The sequence below is a fragment of the Equus przewalskii genome, chromosome 14 (genome assembly GCF_037783145.1).
Source record: "Equus przewalskii isolate Varuska chromosome 14, EquPr2, whole genome shotgun sequence".
Classification (NCBI taxonomy): Eukaryota; Metazoa; Chordata; class Mammalia; order Perissodactyla; family Equidae; genus Equus; species Equus przewalskii.
The window spans coordinates 86,549,599-86,574,786 of record NC_091844.1 but is presented as its reverse complement, the minus strand read 5'-3'; the positions used below and the strand labels follow the sequence as shown (position 1 = coordinate 86,574,786).

Genomic DNA, 25,188 nt, shown 5'->3' with positions numbered 1-25,188 from the left:
TAAAGATCTATACTTGAGTAAGAGCTCACAGTGGCAGGGAGTTTATATACCTACGTGGGCACATGCTTCGAGTTTAATCACATACACTTAATTATCTTCTTATCCAGCACTCTTTTCTGTCACTGAAAATATTTCTTTTTTGGCCAAGGATTGTCCAAACATTAAGTATTCGTTACACATCCCGTGGGGCTTCGACTTGCAATTTCACCCCAACAGCCATCGGGGCGTGCTACCCGAGCTGAGGGACCTGCACCAGTCCTGTGCCCACGAAAGAAGTGCCTGAGACTTAACATCACATTAACACCAACACACTGACAAGTCCTGATTCTTTAAAACATTGTTCGTGTTTAAAGAAGGAATTTCTCAAATGCCAGAAAGAGAGATTTTGTTTTATTTCTTTGGACTAGGGGGCCTGTCAAAACGCTGAGATGAGTGAGTGGTGAATTTCAAGATCCGTAATCTGGAAGGGTGTGTAGCTCCTAACAGTGGAAGAGGCTGCACCGACGACACTGTAAAAGGTGAATATGACAGTGCTGGACACAGTACATGTCCAGCAACTTACACGATAAGACAGGGCTCACGTCCTCGACCTCAGTCTGCCAGCCCTTCTCCACTCTGTCCCACCTCGGGGAATCTCTGCGACTACTCGGCTCCTAAGCGGATGTTTCCATTAAAAACTCAGGAAAGAGAAAAGGCCTCAACATCCTGTCTGCAAAAGCACCAGAAAGAAAGAAAGCAAATTATCAGTATGCTAACACTCATTTTTGCCACCTTCCTTGTTCAAAAGTTGGCCTGGGGCACGCAGATGCTCTGAGAAGCTCGTCCTACCCTCTAACAAGCACCAGGATGAAGATAGAATTTACGTCCACACAGCCAGGCCTCCCAGTGTGGGTCTTCACCCTCTTGTAGCCCATTTGAAAACAGACAAACACATGCATGCTAATCATATAGCTACATAAATAAGGGTCCTTTGACACTTAGGGAACAAAGACTTTGCATTTTCTGTGTCATGTTATACTTCACAATACCGTCACAGCCGTTGTCACCTCAGGTCAGTGAATAAACCTGGAGATGGACAAGGGAGATTTTATCCCTTCCATTTTGTGGATAGGGAAAGAGTCTCGGCCAGTGACATGACTTTCCCAAGGTCAACCTCCAGGGGAAGGTGATGATAGGGTCCAATGCTACCTGGCATAGGGCACACTTCTGTCACTCCTCTGTGATTCTTGGACACAGACCATCAGGAGGGATGTTAAGGACAAATAGCTCGTGGAATTGCACCATGTTCTCTGGACTTGGAGGCCTGTGTTCTTTCAAACAGACCGCACTGCCCACCCTCCTGAACAACTGTATTTCCAAGAAAGAAGGAATACGGAGCACACTCCCTTTCAAAATGAGGAACTCTCTTTGCCTCATCTCAGTGGAAAATATTCTAAAGTGCTTCTTAGAAGAAAGTTATCCCAAAATGTCTTTACGGTATTTCTTTCTGGTAGCCAACCCCTTGCTTAACATAGGCCTCCAATGCTACATGTGTACCTGTTTCCCCCGCAGGACTGTGAGTTCTCTGAGGGCGGGAATCCTGAAATTTCCCCTTTACGTCTCCAGCACTCCAACCAATGTCTGGCACAGAATAGGTGCTCATTAAATATATGTTCAGCTGAAGTAGAAGGTGTATTCCCCATCAATGATCTGAACATGGTGGCCAGGACGGAGTAGATGCTTAATAAACACTTATTAATAAGTAAACAAGCGAATGAATGATTAAAGGATATTGATACTAGCCAACAGAAAATACTGGGACATAAAGTGATCTGAAATGATTTATTTGTAATATATTAAATGGATAAACTGTTCTCTTTACTTGTTTAACGTGGAATATGCCTTCTGTAGTCAAAATAACCCATACTCTTGAACAAATACCACCAGCTTTGATTGGAATGAGCTCAGCAAGGATCGAGTCACTCCAAACAAGACCATCTCTTAACGAATTATAAAACCAGTAGGGACCATGTCTTTTAAGCACAAGCTGTAATTTCATCATGGTGGGACAACCGTGAGTTCTCCAGGTGTAGAATATACAACAGCTAATCCAAGGCCAGACTGAGGATCTGATCCAGTCATGAGCTGCAGTACGATATTCTCATAGTCACGCTTTATAGACAGAAAAAATATCAACTCAAATACCTTGATTGAGCCCTCTGGAAATGTCCAGTGCCACAGAACTCTCTCAGCTTACATGTGGATGGCGAGGAGGGCGTCGCTTTTTCCTGAGATTGAGGCACTGTGCAGTTTGGCATCATATTGTTTCTCCTCAGACTCCAAGTTCAGTTGAAGGTGGAAGACAGCACAGGCCCTGAATGACGAAATTAGTCATCTACGAGCTAGTCTGTAATTTACTGTATTACTTATTGATGATCCCTCATTTTCTGTCAACTCCCAATATAGCCGAAATTGCAGAACTTTATAAATAGCGTGAACAATATGAGGAGCCAAATCGGCGTGGCTCACTAGCACGCACTGCAGTTGAATCTCAGCGTCGTCAGCCAAGCCATTGCTGTTCCCTGCTGGCCTTGCACCCACTGCTGCTGCTGCTGACTTGACAAGGACCCCCAAAGTTTGCAGTCATTGCTACTGAATTCCACACTCTTGAAATTCCGTGTCTTCATTTCAACCAGGCCCCTAACCTATCAGAAGAACTTTGGCTAAGAGATATCAGTAAAGTGGATTTAAATTTGCTCTCTCTGCTTTCCATCTCTTCTTTCCAGAAAATATTCAGACAAAGACCTCCGACATTATGAACACAAAGTAATCCCATCTCTGGAGGAGATGCCAACCTGCCTTCTTTCCTGGATTCTACCTCAATTTCCAAAATGTCTTGGACCATTTTTGTACAAAGCCTTTATAATCGTACAGAAGCTTCATAAAGTACTTCTCAACCCCCCAGTCACCTTGGGGATAGGTGGGAGGGACTGAGCCACTTTCCAGTGATGAAACCGAGGCTAATCCAGAATAAGTGCCTAGTCCAAGTACACAACTTTAGTAAGTAGAGAGTCAAAGCCATAAAGTCGGAACTTCTGAATCAAAGTTTTGTGTGCTAAATACTTGTCAGCGTACCTGTAAATTTCAGAGCGCAGTGCATGGAAGTGCGCCAACAGTGCTGTCCCTGTCACACCCGAAAAGAAGTGTCCTGTACATACAACACAGAATACTTAGCACTTAAAATTTTCAATCAGTGGCTCCAACCAATTAATAAGGAATATCATTGTAAGAAGAATATGTATTTCTCTTTTTTCGTAAATAGGCAAACTGGATGCTATACATTGTCTTTCGATTGAAGGCAGACCGTTTCTGTGTGTGTGCAGCGGGTGGGGGGAGAGGGGTGCAGTTTGCATGATTCTCATGTTTCACTCTGGAAAATATGGCCAAATTTAGACTTGATTTATGTCAATGGAGTAGTTTTTATACCTACCATGTACTTGGTCTCAAACATGTAATATAGAAGAGCTAACTGTTCTTGTACAGGGTATAACGGGATTCTATAGTGTTGCTGTCATTAGCACTAACACAATAAACAAGCCACAGCTGAGGTAGCTGAGCAAGTAACTGTATGACCAGGAAATACTATAAATATCTCTCCCTTTAAGCCTCAGAGCCTATTCTTCACTCTTAGAACCAAAAATATACACACCAGTATTTCACTTACACTGTCATTTATTCATCCAGAATACTACGAAATAGCTCCTTGCTCTCTGCTCACAAGGGGGTAGATAGAGGCACGCCATCTGGTATTAAGAATGACAGATCTAAGTCCTTGGAAAAATATTAAATATGCATAGACCAACTACGTCATTGCTCCAAGAAATGGAGTGAGAGAACTGCAGGAAGAGATACTCATCCAGCCTTGGGGACTATAAAAGCTATTTTAAAATTGTGACACGATCACTCTTCCCTCTCGAAGGTAAGGCACTCCACCTTAAATCAGACCAATGGTCTGTTTGTTCCCTGGCTCCATGGAGCATACTGGGGGAAAGGGTGGATGGGCACGAGGACGTCCCCATTTCACTCCCAGACTTATTTCTAGACTCATCCTGGAGACATCCTCCCATTACCTACCACAACATTTGCTTTGAGACATCTTCAAAGTGCCCACTTTCAAGGTTCAAGAAATTCCCTCAAATTCTATAATGACATGTTGCAATATGTAAATTTGCATAGATCTTTACAGTTTTCCAGGGCCCCCAGGAACCTTGTTTCATGAGAGAGGGAGAAATATACCCAAAAAACTCATCCCTAGGGAAGGAGAATGGAGGTGCTAGAGCTCCCTTGTTGGAAAACGCTTGAGTAACAGAGACAAAGCGAGTGTCTAAATGCAACACACTTGGTGCTACACCGGATTTCCTCCAGGCCCACCCCTGTGGACTTGTGCAAGAGAAAAACACTGAAAGAGTGAATTCACTACAATATTGGTAAGATACTGAAAACACCAAACTGCACTGCATGGGAAAATCACAGCAAAGTTCAAGGTGAGGAATATCATTGAAATGCCAAGTACAGCAGCTTGGGCTGTGAGCTGGGTCCCACATGAGGCAGAAACAGAACAGTGAGCTAGAGAAAGGGGAAGCATGTGTCCCCTTCTGGTCCTTTGTTCTTCTTTTTCCTTCTCTTGTCACTCTCTCAAAGTGACTTCAACCTCTGGGTTTTCTTCCTCTTTTACTCATTTGTTCATTTAACCAAGCGCAGTTGAACAGCCCCTAGGTGCCAGGAACTTGGTGAACTTCAGGGTACATGCGATGGGAAATGAACACGCCCAACCTTTCAGGAACTGGAGGTCAAATAGGAAAGGCTTCTCTTTCAGCCCTGATACTATTTTTATTATCTACCTGTAACACCCACCGTGATGGTGACAATAGCATTTGTGAACTGAACTTCATATTAATTTTCTCGTACTTGCCAGCTGTTCCTGTCTCCAAAATACACCGGGGACACTGACTGGAGGAATTTCATTGTATCTCAGCATCTTAGCCTGAAACAGGGCTTTATAAATAACCCAGAGGCACTTCCTTTACGACCAACCTCAGCCCCTCAGGGCTTCCCCATTGTCCTCTCTTGGCCAGCCTAGGGGTGGCAGAGTGAGTAGACTTGTCCCTACCCTCACAGACCCCATTGTCCCTCGGGGAGATTGGGGTGTAAACGTGATAAATCGTGTAACAAAGGGGTGCACACCGTGCTACAGGATCGCAAGGAGGAAGCCACATTTCTGCCTGAGATGGGTGGTGTGGGCAGGGAATGCGACTGAGAAACTGTGTCCACGTGCTCCCAAAGCACTGTGTCTCCACCATCCTCCCCTGCCTATGGGACTGAGGGAGAGCCAGGCATTGCCGCCTCCACAGCACAGCTTGTGGTCCTAGACTTACCTAAGTTAACTAAGGTTCCCCTTTGGCCTGAATACGATGTAAGTAACACTTTTTCAATCCACACGGAGTTTTCTCTGAGACCCCAAACCTACGAAGGGGCAACATGGCGCCTGTATATTTCAAGGCCGTGAGCAACAGACAGACCATGGAAGTGCTGTTACTGGTGACAATGCGACCTTCCCTCACCCCCTCCATCGCCTCATTGCCTGTAAAAGAGAAATCTAAAAATTCACTAACAGGCAAAATTCTTTACAGAGAATGTACATGAGAAGAGAGCTCTCTGGGTCTTCTGCTCTCTCTCTGTATTAATTTCCTGGGGCTGCTGTAATAAGTTACCACAGACAGGGTGGATTAAACGGCAGAAATTTACTCTCTCACAGTTCTGGAAGCTGGAAGTCCAAGACCAAGGTGTCTGCAGGGTTGGTTCCCTCTGGGGGCTGATGGAATATCTATTCCAGGCCCTCTCCTTGGCTTGTCCATTTTCATCTTCATCTCGTCTCCTCACGTCATTTCTTCCCTCTATGCATGTCTGTCTCTGTCTCTAAATTTCCCCTTTTAATAAGAGCACTAGTCAAATTGGATTAAGACCCACACTAACAACTTCACTTTAACTTGATCTGTAAAGATTCTATCTCCAGACAGAGCCACAATCTGAAGTCCTGGGAGTTAGGATTTTAACATGTGAATTTTGGGTGAACACAGTTTAATCCATCACAGCCAATCTCTGGCCCATAAAAACTCACGTCCTCTCGCATGCAAAATACACTCACCCCAACTCAATATCTGGCAAAGTTTTTACCCATTCCAGCATCAACTCTAAGTCCAAAATCTCATCTAAATGTCATTTAGCTCAGGTATGAGTGACACTGGAGGTATAATTTGTCCTGAGGCAAAATTCCTTTCCAGCCGTGAACCTGTGAAACCAGACAGGTTATCTGTTTCTGAAATACAACAGTGGGACAGGTCTAGCCTAGACAGTCCCATTCCAGAAGGGAGAAATCAGCAGTAAAAAAGGTGTCACAGGTACTGAGCAAGTTGAAAGTTAGCAGGAACAATTCCATTGCTTTCAAGGTTGGAGAAGAATCTTCTTTGGCTTGAAGCTCTGTCCTTGGGCCGATGAGCAGTGCCTTCATCTTCCCTTCACCAGTCTATGGAGGCTTTGTCTAGAAGCCAAGGCGATCCAGCACCTTTCTGTGGATTTCCAGCCTGGCAGGGAGCTCAGGAGAGACGGGGCGCATAGGAACTGGCATGTGACTCTCACCTGGAGAACTGGAGGCCAGGCCTGCCTGGAGCTGCCCTGGAGAGTGAGCAGAGCCGGTGCATCATACTGTCCCAGAATCTGATGGGGCAAGCTCTCCAGATGCTTCTATGAATCAGACGGATGTGGAGGAAGGAGACTGGAAGGGAGCTGCCCTGGAAGGACTCTGTCACTCTCGAAAATAACGGGACATTTACAGCTAGAAAGAGCAGCTGAAAAGAAACTCCAGAGGGTCATCTGGAGGGGCATCCACCACGACAGAGAAGGGTGCCAAACTGCAGTGGGTGCGGACTGCGTACAAAGTCTCTAGGACCCTGACACTAAAGTAGTTGAAAGAACAATACTGAGACCGAAGGAGAGGCACCAAAAGGCTAGCTGTGAATATATGTAAGTAACTTTGATTTCTTTATTTGCTGTTTCCCACTCCACATTTCTTCAATGAATATGTGCTACCTTGAAACAGAGGGAGAAAAAACAATAAATGCCATAAAGAACTAGAGTCACAATTAACTGACCATATTTAAAATATAATGAATCCATAGATGTCAAAAGTATGACTTATGAGAATGAAACCAAAATAATGTCGCCTAGTTTAGGATTTCTTTAAGATTGATGTGTTTAGAAGCATAAAAAATAAGTGGTAAGAGGCAGACATGACCTTGGAAGACATCAAGTCTGAAATTTTCCCAAACAGATGAGGAAACCAATACCCAAAGTGGTGATCCACTGGTCCAAATGCTCCATTAGGAAGAGGGTGACTGTCCGGTCTTCCTGACAGAGGGCGCAGTCCCATCACTCTGCCCTCTGCACAGGTGTGTCTCCAAGCTCAGTGGACGTGTGGGTCCTCTTGCTGTCCCTTCTCCCCTACCCCTGCCACTAGATGCCCTTTATTTTACTTTTGCACAGCAACTAACAGCTCCTCTAATGGAGACCACACATAGGAAGATTAGTGACTGCCCTTTGCAAGGAAAGGTGCCAAACCCACGTCTCTCTAGAGCTTTGCTCTGTCGCACTCTATTTCTCATTCATGCTATGATTATTTAGAATTTAATAATTACTGGGGCTCCACATAGCTCTGCATATACCACAGGAATAACACAAATAATATAAATGTTTCAAGGCAAGAAAATAAAAAAAGATCTTAGCTATTCTGAACATAAAAAGATATGAGACAGAGAGAAAGAGTGACTGATTTAGCAAAGGCCAGAACAGAAAACAACAGTAGACACCTGAGTTCTGGAGACAATTAAGGGAAGACTTAGTTGATTACAGGGCTCACGGGGAGAAGAGAGAACGAAGCACAGGCCACAGCTCAGTTGCTGAGTCAGAAAAACTAAAGACGAGGCCCACTCGTCGGCACCTTCCTCCCACATCCCTGACAACTACTGGACACTCATTTGCAAGATAGTCACTAGTTCCCCCATGCCCCTCCTTGGGGGACATCACCAAAAATAAGGATACATTCATAGCTCTTGATGTGGATGTTTTCTCTAAGAAGAGATTAAGACACACTGACCAGGATGGTAACCATGTGTGAAGAAATCAGATTTGGTGAATTTTAAAGGTGTACTTTCAAAATTGTCTATCCGTTCCTTTTTATTTCACACTCCCATAAATACACACACACACTCACAATCATACACACAAAACCACCCATATCCTCTTCTTTCATGTGTAAGACAAAGATTCTGATAAAAAAGGGAGAGAAGTCTCCAGAAGAGCCTTCTCAGTCCTGGGGAGGGCGGACCACTGTCCTCTCTCCTTCCGTCACAGAGCGCAAGTCTGTGCACTCCACATCCTTGTAGCCTGTGTCTCTCTCTTTTGTTCAGATGGGAAAGGATTAGCATAATGTGCTGGAGCCTTCTCCCCACCCCCACCCCTTACACTCCCTCCTTCCTCTCCTGGAGCAATACATTGGGCAGTTGGAAAACTACAGCCACTGAGAAAGCAGCCTGCGCCGTGTAATATGGCAGCTCAGCTAACACTAAAAATACCTGTTTTTAGGAAACAGTTATTTACCTTACTTATAAAAGAAAAAATCCCTGGGGTGCCCAGTTGAATATCTTTTCCAGAGCAGGTTTTCAAAAAAAAAAAAAAAAGTGGAAGTTGAATTAATATATTTTTAATGAAAATAGGGTTTGTTTAAATTGCAAAAGAAATCAAGTTCTAACAAATGCCTGGTTAATAGGACCAGTGTGAACACGTGAAACAGCTTTATCTGGAACCACAAACATCCCTCCCATAGTTAGCTTCAGTTTTATTTGTGTATAGTGTGTATGAGTGCAGGGTCATGATGTAAAGATGTATTTCATATGGCAGGTCACGGTCAGAATAGGTTTGAAAGCCACTGCCCTACGCTACACTGCCCTAATGCTGCTCTGTGTCTTTGTTAATTGTGAAAGAGATGAAGTTAGAGAGGCAGAAGGAAGAAAACATGCCTTGCATTACAGAGGGGAGTGGATTTTGTTGAAGGGTGAAGGGCCTCACTGAACATTAAGTTGGGAGTCCCAGGGTCGCAGTTGCACATTGGAATGAAGACTCTGGTTGCATGCGGCGACAGGGAGACGAGTTTGGTGTCTGTTGATAAAATTCCAGGAGAGGGGCTGGCCCCACAGCCGAGTGGTTAAGCTCATGCCCTCTGCTTCGGCAGCCCAGGGTTTCAGCAGTTCAAATCCTGGTCGCGGACCTAGCACCACTCATCAGGCCATGCTGAGGCAGCGTCCCATGTACCACAACTAGAAGGACTCACAACTAAAATACATACAGCTACGTACTGGGGAGCTTTGGAGAGAAGAAGGAAAAACAAAATCTTTAAAAAAAAAAAAAATTCCAGGAGAGTATTGAAGAGAGCCTGCATGTACATAGCGAGGGCAGGAATGGGCAGGAGAAAATGGGTTTAGGAACGATTTAGGTGTGAGAACTGACTGAACTAAGTGGGTGGTGTGAATGAATATGAAAATTCATCTCCTCCTTGGACATTTTACAGACTAGCTACTGTGTCAGGACCTACTTTAGGCATCGGAGAAAGAAAGGTTAAGACAGTAAGAACAAGAATGACACTTGTGGGCATCTTACAATGTGTAGGCACTGTTGTAAGCACTTGTATCTGATTGTCATAACAATTCTATGATGTAGTGACTTCTATCCCATTTTATAAACGAGAAAACTGAGAAACAGGAGGGGGTAAGTAACTCACGTAAAAGACACTGTCAAGCAAACGAGAAGACAAACCACAGACTGGGGAAAAGAACCTGCAAAAGAAAAACCTGACAGAAGACTATTGTCCAAAATATACAGGGAATTCTTACAACTCAACAATAAGAAAATGAACAATCTTAGTTAAACATGGGCGCAAGACTTCGCAGGCACCTCATCAAAGAAGATACACAGATGGTAAGAAGCATATGAAAAGATGGTCCACATCAGATGTCAGTAGGGAATTGCAATTAAAACCACAATGAGACACCACTATACACCTATTACAATGGCCAAAATCCAGAACACTGACGGTACCAAATGCTGGCGAGGATATGGAGCAACAGGAACTCTCATTCATTGCTGGTGGAATGAAAAATGGTACAGCCACTTTGGAAGATGGTCTGGCAGTTTCTTTCTTTCTTTTTTTTTTTTAAAGATTGGCACCTGAGCTAACAACAGTTGCCAATCTTCTTCTTTTTTTTTTTATTCTTCTCCCCAAAGCCCCCTAGTACGTAGTTGTATATTCTAGTTGTGAGTGCCTTTAGCTGTGCTATGTGAGACGCCACCTCAGTGTGGCTTGATGAACGGTGCCATGTCTGCACCCAGGATTCGAACTGGCGAAACCCTGGGCCGACAGAGCGGAGTGCACAAGCTTAACCACTCAGCCACAGGGCCGGCCCCTGGCAGTTTCTTATAAAACTACACATACTCTTACCACAATGATCCAATAATCCTGCTCCTTGGTATTTACCAAAAAAACCTGAAAACTTATATCCACATAAAAACCATCCTATGAATGTTTATAGCAGCTTTATTCATAATTGCCAAAACTTAGAAGCAGCTAAGATGCCCTTCCAGAGCTAAGTGGATAAATAAACTGTAGTACATCCAGACACTAGAATCTTACTCAGCACTAAAAAGAAATGAGCTATCAAGCCATAAGGAACCTTAAATGCACATTACTGAGTTAAAGAGGCAAATCTGAAAAGGCTACATACTGTATGATTGCAACCATAAGACATTCTGGAAAAGTCAAAACTATGGAGACAGTAAAATTATCTGTGGTTGCCAGAGGTTGGGGAAAAGGGGATGATTTTTAGGGGAGAGCACAAAGGATATTCAGGGTAGTGGAATTATTCTGTATGACGCAACAATGGTGGATACCTATCATTATCCATTTGTCCACATCCATCGAATGTACAAAGCAAGAGTGAGCCCTAGTGTAAACCATGCACTTTGGGTGATTATGATGTGTTGATGTAGGTTCACCAGTTGCAGCAAATGTACCACTTTGGCAGGGTATGTCCACAGTAGGGGAGGCTGTGAGTGTGTGCGGACAGGGGATAAATGGGAACTCACCATGCTTTCCACTCAATTGTGAACCTAAAACTGCTCTAAAAAGTAAAGTCTATTTTTTTTAAAAAAAGAATATATAGCTCATATGAATAATAAAAAAGGACAAGATATGAATTTCAGAGTCAGTGGGTCTGTGAATTTTTTTATGTTATTATTAAACAAAAGTCAAGTGCTACAAGATGAGATCAACCAAAAAAAAAAAAGAAAAGAAAAAGGTGCTGGAAACAGAATTCAGAATTTTCAACCCAAGGGAGAATTTTCCAGAGTCTTAGCTCTCAACATAGAAGCCAGTGTTTTTCAAACATCAATAACACCTCGTTAATAGGAATTCAGTGAGTTTAACCAACAGCGTTTAAAGAAATGGAATAGAAAATAGCCTGAACAGCACTTAAGGAGAGAGATTGATTTGTGCCATGTGGGTTTCTGTTTTGCATGTGCATAGCGTGTGCACTGGTCATGATGTAAATGTGTTTTATAAGGGTCGGCACCCTTGCCCTGTGCTCTGCCGCCCTGCTGCTCATGCTTCCGTGGAGCACACTCCTGGCTGGGTGGTTCGGAGAACAAATGAGTGAGAACATAGCTACTGAAGTGCGTTCTGGAGAGCCACACAGGGTACTGACAGTCACTGGCAGTGTGTGTGTTGAGTGTGTGTGGTGCTCAGGTGTCCTCACAGCATCGCACCTGACATCTGGATGCAGTGAAAGAACTCAAGCCTTGTGGAATTCTTTGAGACAAAAATATTCACTTATGGAGATTTCAGTGTTTCAGTAAGTGTGTGTGAGGTAATGATTCTGAGATGGCTTCCACATTCCTATTTTAATCAACATGTATGTTGCATTATGTTTCACCAAGTTAGGAAATACACAAAGTGTAGCAGTGAAGCATGGGGGGGTGTGTGTGTGTGTGTGTGCACGTGCACGGGCACATAAGGTAAGGCGAATCAATTTATACTCATTACTACATCTGAGGGACACTCAAGGGGGAATGTCCAGAAGACAAAAGACATTCAGATCCAAACTTGGGATTCAGGTATGAGGCAGAGATCTAAAGACGTAGCTGAATGTGGAGGAGCAGAGGATCTCCTTCCGGGAGAGCAGGTCAAGAGAGAAGACAAGGAGTGTCCTCCAGGTAGCATCTTTCAGCCATTGGGAAATGCATGTCATCCTCAGAATAGTTCTAAAAGTGGCACATTCAATTCAATGAGTGGGATATTTACCCAGTGATATTTTTAGCATATTATCTGCTTGGCACAATGTTTCTTTTTCAGAAGTAAAAGGAACATTTCATATTTGTTCTCATGTTATCACAATTTTGAGAGACTTTGTAGAATATCTTACCCTTTTATATAATAGTCCTTACAAATGAAGTTTTTTTTAAAAGATGAAATTGTAAAAAGATAATAACAACCATAGGTGCTGGCTCGGTGGCCTACCAGTTAAGTTTGCACGCAGCGCTTCTGAGGTAGTCCCTTCACCGGTTCCAATTCCACGTGTGGACCTAGCACTGCTTATCAAGCCATGCTGTGGCAGGCATCACACATCTAAAATAGAAGAAGATAGGCACAGACGTTAGCTCAGGGCCAGTCTTCCTCAGCAAAATAAATAAATAAATAAATAAAATAGAAGAGGATTGGCAGCGGATTTTAGCTCAGGGTTCATCTTCCTCAAAGTAAATACATAAATAAATAAATAACCATAAAAATAGCCACTTGTGCCTCTAATCAAGTGTAAATCTTAAGATTCTGAACATTAATTATAGATCCAACAACATCTATTGCAAGGAAAATTGCATATCTTGCTTATCACTAAGTACACAGATAGATATACACATAAAAATGGAGTGTATATTGGCTGTAAAAAGATGACTGAAGGGCCTAAGTCTGATATACAGTGGTCTAAAAAATAGCAGATAAATGCCCATTTTTACCAAATTAGACTTTCAAGAGGTGTATCATTAGAAAAGGCCACATTTTCTATTTGTTAGCTTAAAATTCCCTTAAATAGTTGGTCACTGCAGATATTGCAAACATCTTTTGCCACGAATAAATACTGTTCCTCTAAGCATGCAGGTCTCAAACGTGTTCCCATTTCTCTTTAAAAAATGCTATACTTGCTATCTTTTTTAACATTTTCTCTTAGGAAGCAAACCAAAAAAAAGTATACAGATGAGTTATTTAGTTTTCTTTTCCTTCCCTCACTCCAAGTCTTCACAAAATTCCCTCACAGTAAATAGTGGGGTGGATCCACGCTACAAAGTAGCAATCTAGTTAATCCTTTCTGAAAACTGTGTTACCCTGCCTATGCCAGAGAGGGAGAAACGTGCTCTAATACATTCTTATACACACCAGCAAGGCCGCTCAACCACCTCCCATCTCTGCAACCGGTTTATTGAAAGACATCAACTCACACACTTAGCTCCCCTCGTCATCGCCTGCCCTCACACTAATAAACACCCCGCTTACTCTGGCTTTATCTTCTCCATCAAATGACCCATCTTTCTTTCAACAGAAATTATTTCTTATTTGAAAAAGCAAACTTTAACTTATATTTCCTCTAAGAAGATCATAGCGCTATGAGAATAAACCCCATTATTTCTCAATCCTACTAAACGCATATAATTCTCATTCTAAAGTTAAACACGATTTTTGCTATAGAGTGAAGGCAAATAAATATTGAATTTGCCAAAGATTTTCAAATGCATTCTCTTTCAGAGTCTAAAATGCTAGGTGCCCTGAGAGTTTGCATGAAAATAACGCCACTGAGCTCAATTATTTCAAGCCCTCTAGCTAGAGTGTCGATTTGTCCCGTGTTGGGGGAAGAGGGGTGTAGACTGGCCGTTCAGTCCACACCCTCCTCTGGTGGTGTTCCCGATAGACAGCTGGAATAGCCGGGAGGTGTGCGAGGTCGGGGAGAAACAAGATGCAGTGCTTGCCTTGCAGGAGTGAAGATGAATTTTCACACACCGCCTTGGGTTTTACACATCTTCAGACTTCAAGCCAGCGGTATGAATGACTGTAAATTCTTTTGGTCTCCACGGCCCTAAAAAAAAAAAATCTGCCAACATGCTTGGTCTGAATATTACAAGTACCTGATGCATTGTTTTTCGTTAAGATGAATATGGGGGAGAGAGTATAATGATGGCGGTGATATTTTTCAAATAACGATCTGTGAAAACCTGGTACCATTTTATGTTACTGAAGTCTTCAAAAAAAAAAAATGTAATGTTTAGGTAATGCAGCATTATTTGCAAGGAGGGCGCCTGAAACGAAGCGGGTTTGGGTAATTCTACTAGTCTTAAGCAGCTGACTTCTCTCGTGAAATACTCCGGGCAGAATCTCAGAACTATGCAAAAGTTGCCAGCTCCCCTGCGCTGGAGGGTGTGAAGACACGGATGACGACAGACAATGAAGAGGGAGCGGCACTTTTCTTTTAATTGCCCTGAGAATATCCATAGATGGGTAGCAGGGACTAAATAAAGAAACACAAAGAAAAACGGGTTTGGAAGTAGCACAGCAAGATCGACGGGCCAGCCTGCTCACTGCGTCGACATTCTAAGAGCAGTCCGTCCCACCTTTTCACAGACGCAGGAAATATTTCGATTTGAACCTTGGGACGCACCTGGTTTTCTCTGTGGTCTATGCGGTTCTGCTAAAATAGCGAGCAACCCAGAAGGCGTGCCAGCTCGTTGCTAGATTTCAGGAGGAGGCTGCTCCGGGGCCGCTGGTGACCGAGAAAGGGGGAGGGGACAAAGAGGAAGAGGACTGGGAAGGAGTGAGGGAGCTGGGGGGAGGGGACGGGGAGAGGGGCGGGAGAGGAGAGAGAGGGGGACAAGTGATGCATGGGCGGGGGCTGTGCAGAAGCTGGCTGGTCCCAGGACCCGGTTTTGAACCAGCCTCGGGAGTGGCCAGATTGAACGCGAGGACCCGGCCCGGCCAAGCCCCACAGACCGTTACTCCGGCCTCCTCCTGGGGCGGGGCTCCAGGGGGCCCGGCGCAGCCAAACCCGCACGGCAGCGTCTCCAAACACCGCGGAGAAGGGAGAACCTACGAAGAAAAAGGACAAAACGGAAAATGCAAACGGGGGAGGAAGAATAGAGCCTCTCGGGTTTTAAATGGATTCCTTTGCCTTAGAGAAGGGAAAAGGAGGAAAAAGCCCACGTGCCCCGAGAAGGTGTTGTGTTAAAGCGCCACCTTCCGTCGGCCGGGGGCGCAGCGGGCTCCCCTGGCGGGCTCAGGCCGCGCGCCGAGCCGGGGAGCGGCCGAGCCCCCCGGGGGCGCGGCGGGGAGCAGCTGTGCCCGCCCGGGGCGGGCCGGGCTGCGCTCGCCACCTCAGGTTGTGCGCGCGCCCGGGTGTGTGCACACGGAGAGTGAGCGCGCCCCGTCTGCTCACACCGACGGGCCTCCCGGGGACCGGGCACAAAGGGGAGCCGGGCCTCTCCCGGGACCTGGTCCTCGGTTCGCGCCGGCGCCTGGACTAGCCCGGGGCGCCCGCTCGTCGCGGAGCGGTGCGCGGCTCCTGAGCATCCCGGGGAGAAGCGCATCTGTGCGCACACGCGGATTTTTTAAAAATAACATATTTCTAGACATGCCTCCTCCCCCACCCCCATCTATGCAAAGCAGCCCCGAGGGTGGGGTGAAGGGGGAGGGGCCGAGGAGTTAATAAAGGGAGATGGGCGGAGCCGGCCCCCAGCCATTGGCTGGCCCGGGGAGTGATGTCACCCATATGACACCCTGATAACTAGTTGGGAGAGAGCCCTCAACTTTTTGCAGAAGGAGCGCGCGCGCCTGGGAGTGCTTGGGGTTCGGCGCTTGGGGCGGGAGCCACGAGCCGGAGAGAGGGGTCCCGGGCTGCTCCGACCGCCGCCGCCACCGCCGCCGCCGCCACCTCTCCCCTCGCGGCCGCAGCTCCCCGCGCGCGGGCGGCCGTCGCCGCCGAAGCCGCCGCAGCCGCTGTGTGCAGCCTGGAAGGGGGGGCGGGGGGGAGGGGGGGAGCCGCGGACGCGGGGTGCCGAGGACTTTGCAACTTGCCCGGGAAGGTGGAGGGGCGAGAGGGGGAGGGGGATCTCCGCACGAGACCGAGCGGCCCGGGTTGGAGCTCCCAGCCCCGCAGCGGATCATGGTGCAGCAGGCGGAGAGCTTGGAAGCGGAGAGCAACCTGCCCCGGGAGGCGCTGGACACGGAGGAGGGCGAATTCATGGCTTGCAGCCCGGTGGCCCTGGACGAGAGCGACCCGGACTGGTGCAAGACGGCGTCGGGCCACATCAAGCGGCCGATGAACGCGTTCATGGTGTGGTCCAAGATCGAGCGCAGGAAGATCATGGAGCAGTCTCCGGACATGCATAACGCCGAGATCTCCAAGAGGCTGGGCAAGCGGTGGAAAATGCTGAAGGACAGCGAGAAGATCCCGTTCATCCGGGAGGCGGAGCGGCTGCGGCTCAAGCACATGGCCGACTACCCCGACTACAAGTACCGGCCCCGGAAAAAGCCCAAAATGGACCCCTCGGCCAAGCCCAGCGCCAGCCAGAGCCCCGAGAAGAGCGCGGCGGGCGGCGGCGGCGGGGGCGCGGGCGGCGGCGCCGGCGGCGCCAAGACCTCCAAGGGCTCGAGCAAGAAATGCAGCAAGCTCAAGGCCCCCGCGGCCCCCGCGGCCGGCGGCGCCAAGGCGGGCGCGGGCAAGGCGGCCCAGCCCGGGGACTGCGGCGGCGCGGGCGACGACTACGTGCTCGGCAGCCTGCGCGCGGGCGGCGCGGGCGGCGGCGGCGCGGGCAAGACGGTCAAGTGCGTGTTCCTGGACGAAGACGACGACGACGACGACGACGACGACGAGCTGCAGCTGCGGATCAAGCAGGAGGCGGACGAGGACGACGACGAGCCGCCGCACGCGCAGCTCCTGCAGCCGCCGGGGCAGCAGCCGCCGCAGCTGCTGAGACGCTACAATGTCGCCAAAGTGCCCGCCAGCCCCACGCTGAGCAGCTCGGCCGAGTCCCCCGAGGGCGCGAGCCTCTACGACGAGGTGCGGGCCGGCGCCACCTCGGGCGCCGGGGGCGGCAGCCGCCTCTACTACAGCTTCAAGAACATCACCAAGCAGCACCCGCCGCCGCTCGCCCAGCCCGCGCTGTCGCCCGCGTCCTCGCGCTCCGTCTCCACCTCCTCGTCCTCCTCGTCCAGCAGCAGCAGCGGCGGCAGCAGCAGCAGCAGCAGCAGCGGCGGCGACGACGCCGACGACCTGATGTTCGACCTGAGCTTGAATTTCTCCCAAAGCGCGCACAGCGCCAGCGAGCAGCAGCTGGGGGGCGGCGCGGCGGCCGGGAACCTGTCCCTGTCTCTGGTGGATAAGGATTTGGATTCGTTCAGCGAGGGCAGCCTGGGCTCCCACTTCGAGTTCCCCGACTACTGCACGCCCGAGCTGAGCGAGATGATCGCGGGGGACTGGCTGGAGGCGAACTTCTCCGACCTGGTGTTCACGTATTGAGAGGGGCGCCCCGCTTCTCGCTCTTTCTCTCGGCGGGTGCAGAGCAGGGTTCCTTGGGAGCAAGTCGTGGTGGTCAGGATGATGATTATGGTGTTGATGGTGGTGGTGGTAGGGTGGAGGGGAGAGAAGAAGATGCTGATATTGATGTGATGTCGTGACACAGAATTTGGAAAAGATGATGAAAATTTTGGTGGAGTTAAAGTGAAATGAGTAGTTTTTAAACATTTTTCCTGTCCTTTTTTTGTCCCCTTCCCTTCCTTTATCGTGTCTCAAGGTAGTTGCATACCTAGTCTGGAGTTGTGATTTTTTCCCCCCCAAAAAATGTGTTTTTGTAATTACTATTTCTTTTTCCTGAAATTCGTGATTGCAACAAAGGCGGCGGGGACGGGGCGGGGGAGGGGAGGGAGGACCCGCTCCGGAAGGCGCTGTTGGAAGCTTGTCGGTCTTTGAAGTCTGGAAGACGTCTGCAGAGGACCCTTTGGCAGCACAACTATTACGCTAGGGAGTTGGTTGGAGATTTTTTTTTTTTTCCTTAAAAGATCTTAAAGAACTGGCGATTTTTTTTTTTTTGACAAACACAAAAACAAAAAAGGGACCATTGCAACTTTTTTATTTTATTTTATGTTTTTGGAGGGAGAAAACTGATGTCTTCTATGCATCCGATTCTTAACAAAACTGCAGGGAGCTTGAAAAAATGCAGACTGTACAAACGCTTACAAAAAAAAAAAACTGTGAACTGACTTAAGATCAGAGTTTACTTTTCAGATCAAATTGTTTATGGTTTTACAAATGTGATTTCTACTTGCCAACTTTTTTTTTGTAACTCGTTCCCTTATACCTCCTTGATTGAATACCAGACAGCCTAGACCTCAGTACAAAAGGTATTGAAACATTTTTGATACATAACAGACCTCAGTCTTTTTTAAAAATTAATATATTTTCAGGCGTATTTTTGTACAGTGAAAAGGGAACATTCTTGCTGTGTTTTTTCAGTAAGACTTTCAGGCACTTCTTCCCTTTTGATTTCCTTTTTTTTCCCCTCTTTTTTAGCATGCAAGTATGTTGGTACGTTATGTCCTGGTTTAAAAAGGATTAAAATTTTAAAATAATCCTTGCATCTAAAGGCCTTGTGGTTTTAAAAAAGAAAAAGCAAACTTTTTTTTGTACAGCTATAGTAGAGATTTGTTCAATATTTGTAGGTAAAGATTTATTGAAAATGGTGATATAGACCTCAGAGCTGTTATCTTAGTTTAAAGATTGTATATGTACTGTACTATAGTAGGACTTTATGTATCTCATACGCTGTGATATGTGGATGGGGCCCCAGATGGAAGGTTTGAAACTGGATTCTCGATTTTTAGCAAAAAAGAAAAAAAGAAGGCACATAGTTTAAAAAGTTTCTCATTTTGTGCAATATAATCTAAATAAAGTACAGACCATCTGCATATTTTGTAGCAAATGTTGGCAAAGCAGACTCAATGCACTGTCGACATCATTGCCTGTTTTTTTTTTTTTTTTTTTTTTTTTTTGTGCTGGAAGTCTGTATCTTGACAATTGTAATAAATCAGCTGGAACTGATAGAAACTCGCATCGCCAATAGTCTCTATGGAAGTCAAATTGGAGGTCCTGTTATCGCAGCTCATTCAGTGAGGAGGCTGTTGTGTGCGCGGGTGGGAGGTGGCAGAAAAGAATTCTGCATTTAGGGGGGTTAGGCTGAGGAGTGCTTCATTGGCAGGCCGATTTCTTTTTCCTCTTCCTTCCGTGGCTAGTTACTACAAACAGGGGAGGAGGATTCTTTCTCTATCCCACCCCCCCCCCCACCCCATTTCCTTTCTCACCTCCTCCAGCTCCTCCACTCCCGCCCTCTCCCCACCCAGCCTGGCCGGCGGGCGGGCGGCGCGGAGAGGCTCGGGGCGCTGGCCGGGAGGCGGGGGCTCGGCGAGGGCCGGGTTGCCAGCGCGCGGTCGGTGTCCTGCGCTCGCCGGGTTGTGCATTTTGTGCGCGGGGCCGCGTCGGGGCTGCGCGTCGTGGTGGCAGCCGCCCTCGGATCCCCGCCGCTATCCCTTAGGGTGAGGGCAGCCGTTGTCAGTTTTGATTTTTTTTTTTTTTTTTTTTTTGGACGCTGCATCTCCGCCTGTGCACAGAGCTAGATGCTGGCGGGGAGCGCGGCCACAGTTCTTGACCTCGAGCGGTGACCGGACAGGGGAGAGGGTGTCGGTGTCCGGGAGCTCAGCCTCCGATGGGGATGGAGGATGGCTGCGGGGTGCGGGGTGTGGCGGGGCCGAGGCTGCGAGCAGGCGGGAGGCTGAGGAAGGAGGACGCGGTGGGTCCGCCTCGGGCGGCGGGGGAACGAGGCATGGCTTCCGTGCGATCTGAGCCGAGGCCAGCAGGGTAGGGGGTGGGGGGGCACCCCGGGACACAACGGACAGAGCCCGGCTGCCCCGGGACCCCGCGCCTGGCTCTCCTTGTCCGGCCGCAGCGTGCGCCTGGGCGCACGCCGCCCCGGGCCTTGGAGGCGCGCGGGGACCCCAGGCTGGGGCCTCGAGGCCCGCAGGATGGGGAGGGGAGCTGCCGGGCTGTGGTGGGGGGAAGAAGAAAACAAATCCGGTAGAGGCTCCCGCCGAACCCGCGCACCCGGCGCCCTCCCCGCGCACTCTCTAGGGCACCGGCTTGTGGGCCGCCCCGGAACTTGCCTCCCGGCAGGCCGCCTCGGGGAAGGTAGCTAGGCTCCTTGATTGTTCTCTTCCTCCTCCATCTGCCTCCTTGGGGCACGGGCGGTGGCGCGGGCGCGACCCCATCTCGGGCGCGCTCCCTGCTTGCTGGGGACCGTTTGCCCGGCCCGTCCATCCTGTTCTGCCCCACTCTCATTTCCCCGGACTCGTCGGGCGTCTCCGAGCCCTCGCGGCAGGCCCTGGCTGGCAAGCGCGGCCGGGCGTGCGCGCCCCTGGCTCTGGCCCCCCTTCCGCGCCTTCCGCCGCTCTGTCCTTGGGGGCCGCGCAGAGGGAGGCGGGGAGGCCGCTGGGGGCCCAGCGCGCCAGCCTCTGAGCTTACCCTCTCCGAGCTGCAGAGCCTGCCATGAGTGAGGTTTTCAGTGGCTAATAGAAACTCGGTGCAAATCACCAAGGCTCATCTTTTAACCTACTGAAGTGATTTACCAAGGTTTAGCCTCCATTTTTACTGAGATTTGGCGAGACCAAATGGAAGCGTCTACACACTACCAAGAACCGCTAGGCCGAAAAGCCTCAGCACCCTTCCTGCCTCCCCTCCCACTTTCCTTTGCCTCTCTGGCCTCCCCCAGCCTCCCTCCGGCTCCCGGCGAGCCTCCACCCCCGCCCCCACCCCTGGGATGCGAAGCCAGCGAGCTTTTGCTGCAGATGGACAGAATTCTTTTCTGTGGCTTTTTCCTTTCGAAGAACCATCAGAGTCCAGTAGTACATTTGGAAAAACAAAGGGCTGATGGTATTAACAAGGTTCTCAATATAGAACTGGATTTCTGGAGTTGTTTACCTTTTTTTTTTTTTTTTCTCCCGAATGATAGACTAATGTAGTCATTGGTCAGACATTTTAGCCACGAATAATTGTACCAGCGGTTTACAATTGACAGTTCTCTGTGCTGGTGATTTTACGTGGCGGCCCTCTGCTGCAATTCTAAAATTGTTGAAAACACAAACTCATGTATAAGACTGAGTCTATGTATTTTGAAAATCTGAAAACTTTGCATGTATTTTATGTTTTAATCCTGGATGAATCTTGGACATTTTCTGTGGTGAGGTAGAAACTTTGAGTTCATTAGTAACAGGTATTAATTTGGCCTCAGAATAGAAACAAATAGTCATGATTTTTTTTTTTTAAAAAAAAAGAGCTATGTAGCCTAAATTCTTGATCGTAAAGTAAGAGAAAAATAGATGGTGGGCGATCTAAATTAAAAACCTGTTAGATCTCAGGACAGGCGCCTGAATGCGCTTTTAACGATATTTAAGGTTGTTTTGATGAATGCATTGTGAAAATCATTCTTAATGAATCCATTATTGAATGTCTAAACCATAATATAATACATAAGGTATTCTTGCCACTGGATAGTCTTCAATAAAAGTTTAATTGCATTTTTTTTTTTTTTTTTGGTCTCTTAAGTAAGTCTTATTTTTAACTAAGCATTGACAGAATATCTTAAAATGGTCACGTGGGGGTGGGGGGTGGGCCCAGAGTGCACTGCAGCCTAGCCAGTGGGTATCCTGCTGTTTATAACTAGTTCACAGATTTAGATGATGGCGTTTTGGTAAGATTTCCATCTTTAAGGACTTGAACCAGCATTCTCTTATTAATTCTTTAAACTGTGGAAATAATCTTCCAGTTCTTACACTCTGATATGCATCCCTTTTATTAAGAAAAAATAATGCTAATAAAAGGCAGTGTATTTAAACTGTGCTTTGCAGATATGTATGTTATGAATGACTACAGTCACAGGGCAAATTATTTGTAGAATGATTATCTTTTAGCTAGAAAAAAAATCATTAACACCCCTTTTGGGTGGAGATATTTCTTTTTAATGTTAATCAAGGGGAAGTGATTTAAATATGCATGCATATAGCAGTCAGGATGATTTTGTTGTTTTTTCGAGAAAGAAAAAGACTCAAAAGACAAGACTTGTTTTTCTCTCTCTGGGAGTTGAAACCATAATCATTTGATATTGGTACAGTACAAGAAATTTACATTTGTTTTTCACTTCAGAATTTAAATGACTTGCCCAAGGATGCTGAGAAATAAAGCAGATAAGTTGCTCTATTTTGAAGTAGTCATTCAATATAAATATATTATATCAATCTTAACTTTTTTATTCTCTGATATGATTAATAATATGTATATTCTTACTTTTTCTTCTATGGGCATATGTATCCTTGTGGACACTTTGGAGAGAGGTTTTCTTGGACTCTCCCATTTATAGACTCTTTATACTCTTTTACTGCGTGGTCCCCTGCTTTTAACAGATTTCTGAGGCAAATATATTTGTGCTTTTTTCTTATGTAGGATGACCAGCGAAAATAGTTTACTGAGTTGTCAATTTTATCAGTAGATAAGAAACTTTCTTTATTACAGTTTCAGGGAAAATTTTTTCAGGATATTTCTCAGTTATTCTAAGGGCCAAATTTTATAAAATTTCCATTAGGAATGTCCGTTTCCAATACCCTTTGTATAGCCTAGGCCTCTGAGGCTGCCAAGACTGAGCCTTAAGGATCCCAACGCAGGAATTCACCAGTTCCCAAAGTAACCGTCTCCATGTCATGACTCTCACACATACTTTTCAGAGATCTGGCTGATTTTCACCATTGGTTCTTCCTCACTGTTCATTTATTAGATTTATTCTACCATATCCCCTTTTATTTGATGATCTGGCAAATTCTGCTCTTTGAGAACAGCTCAGTTTTTTTTTTGCCACTTTCCGTGGAGCCCACATTTTCACTCATAATAAAGATTAAACAAAATTTATTAAAGTCGGCTCTCTTTCATTTCACTTTGCTACTGGCTTTTTTCTTGAATCCTCGTCTATCTTCGTTTTGTTTTTTATTGTAGTTACTTTTTTTTTTAACACTACCTATATCAATTAGCTGCCTAATTAGTTTTATCTATTCCATGTGGATGCAGTGAGTTTATAAGAGAATTTCACAAACAAGTAGTTTTTTAGTGAACTTAAACAGAATTTTAAAGGAGACCTATTTTTATACTCAATAAAAGCACAAAAGTGCAGAAAGTATAAAATGGCTTACAATGGGAAACATAGTTCATAATGTTCCATGTATAAAAGTAATAATTTTATTGGGTAGAGCTACTCTTAAAAGATTCAATACCTCTGCCAGTGCACAGATAGGACTATTTTAAATGACTTGGGAACTTGCCTACAGTTGCAGATAACTTCTCTGTAGAGAAAACGGACCACTGAAAGCAATATGATCGAGTTGAGATGTGGTTTCACGTGAGCAATTGAATTGAAACGACCTGGACGTGCAAACGTGGCGGCTCCCTTCTCAATGTTTGGTCACACTTCTTTTATGTAGTCACATAGACCTGGGTTTTCTCTGCTGTGAAAATGACAAAATAAAGCAATATGACAAAAAGTTTGAAAATGTGTAAAAAATATTTACTCTAGGGTCCTTGAAGTGACTTTGATGCTTAGGTTATTTTATTAGATATATTGCATTCCCTATTCAAAAACAAAGAGCAACTGGAAATAATAATAATATGCCATATAAAGAATTTTGATCAAATAGATATTGACAGAGGGCCCTCTAACACATTTTTCTTCATCCAGCTTAAGTTCAAAAACACAACGCCCCATCCCTTGAATTTCGGAGGGAGAAACATTGTATGCCATCACCATTCATTTCCCATTTCGTCTACTTTACTCTTGTACATATGTTGTGGGTTTAAGAGTCTTTTGCATTTGTTCCGTGATGGCTTTTTTTGAATGGACTGTTTTAAAACGGAGGCCTACTTTTCCGGTTTGGGACTGCTAGTGGTTATGGCATCCCACAGTGCTTCACGATGGCCACCAGGACACAACCACCTGATGCTTCAGAGCAGGTTCAGCATGACACTGTGTCCAAGTCTGTATTTTCCAAGGCCACAGGAAACTTACTTTCATAGCCACTCCAGGTTTGGGAGCAGAAAGGCTGAAAAACTCTTTTGTTTAGAAGTCTGAGTGGTTTGTGGGGGGGACCTTTTTTAGAGTTTGCATGCCCGCGCACGACCTGACGCTGTGAAACAGAGAGAGGGGAGAGCTCCCGGAGGCCGTGCGCTGGAGGACGGTGTTGCTAGCACTAGGGGGAAAGAGAAAATGCATGGGAAAGTTTCGTCTTCTCTGGACTATCTAGCATGCAGAGTTTAGTGTGTGGAAACGGTGTATGACATTGCTGTATCAAAGTTGTAAAATTAAGCATTATTTATTGAAAACTGTATTTTTTTGTAAAAACCTGATCACATAGAGAATATCAGTGGCTTGTGCTTGTGCTTCAATGGAACCAGCTTTTTGACCCACTCTCCTTGGTATGCAGTGTTCTTGCTCAGGGTTGAAAATAGTCTGCCCCAATGTCTCTTTTGCAAGAGTTTTTCACAGAGGAATACATTTGTTCAAAAGACTCTAATAAAATTGTGTGATCGATCTGCACTTGTGGTTTTTATGTGACTTTTTTCCCAGTTTTGCATTTGGTTAACTGCTGTTCGATGCCTGAAGTGTTGTCCTCCGACCGGGGACAGGCTTGAGATACGGGGTGTCAGCCTGGCCCGGGCTAGACCCCACATGAATGTTCTGGGCAGGTGGAGAGGTTTGACTGACAACTGGAATAAGCATGGCAATGACATCTCGAGATTTTTAACTGGCCAATCGAGTGAATAAAACCATAGACAGAGTATAGAAGGGTAGATTAACCTGTTTTGTAAAAATGCTTGAAGTAGAAAAGGAAGGAAAAATATCAGAGGCAGCTGCTGCTGTTGAATTCAA

General features: G+C 46.3%; 1 protein-coding gene and 1 long non-coding RNA gene across 2 annotated transcripts; one reads left to right on the top strand and one right to left on the bottom strand.

Annotated features, from left to right (window-relative positions):
- Positions 1-374: 374 nt before the first annotated feature.
- Positions 375-16,173, bottom strand: LOC139075468 (uncharacterized). Its single transcript, XR_011525826.1, has 4 exons — positions 14,844-16,173; positions 14,158-14,264; positions 12,659-12,766; positions 375-7,125 (listed from the first exon to the last, which is right to left on the bottom strand). It is a non-coding gene; the product is annotated as an uncharacterized lncRNA (long non-coding RNA).
- A 65-nt stretch (positions 16,174-16,238) lies between these two features.
- Positions 16,239-24,849, top strand: SOX11 (SRY-box transcription factor 11). Its single transcript, XM_008512572.2, has one exon. The coding sequence runs from the start codon at positions 16,341-16,343 to the stop codon at positions 17,694-17,696; it is 1,356 nt and encodes a 451-aa protein (XP_008510794.2). The 5' UTR covers positions 16,239-16,340; the 3' UTR covers positions 17,697-24,849.
- The last annotated feature ends 339 nt before the right edge of the window (positions 24,850-25,188 follow it).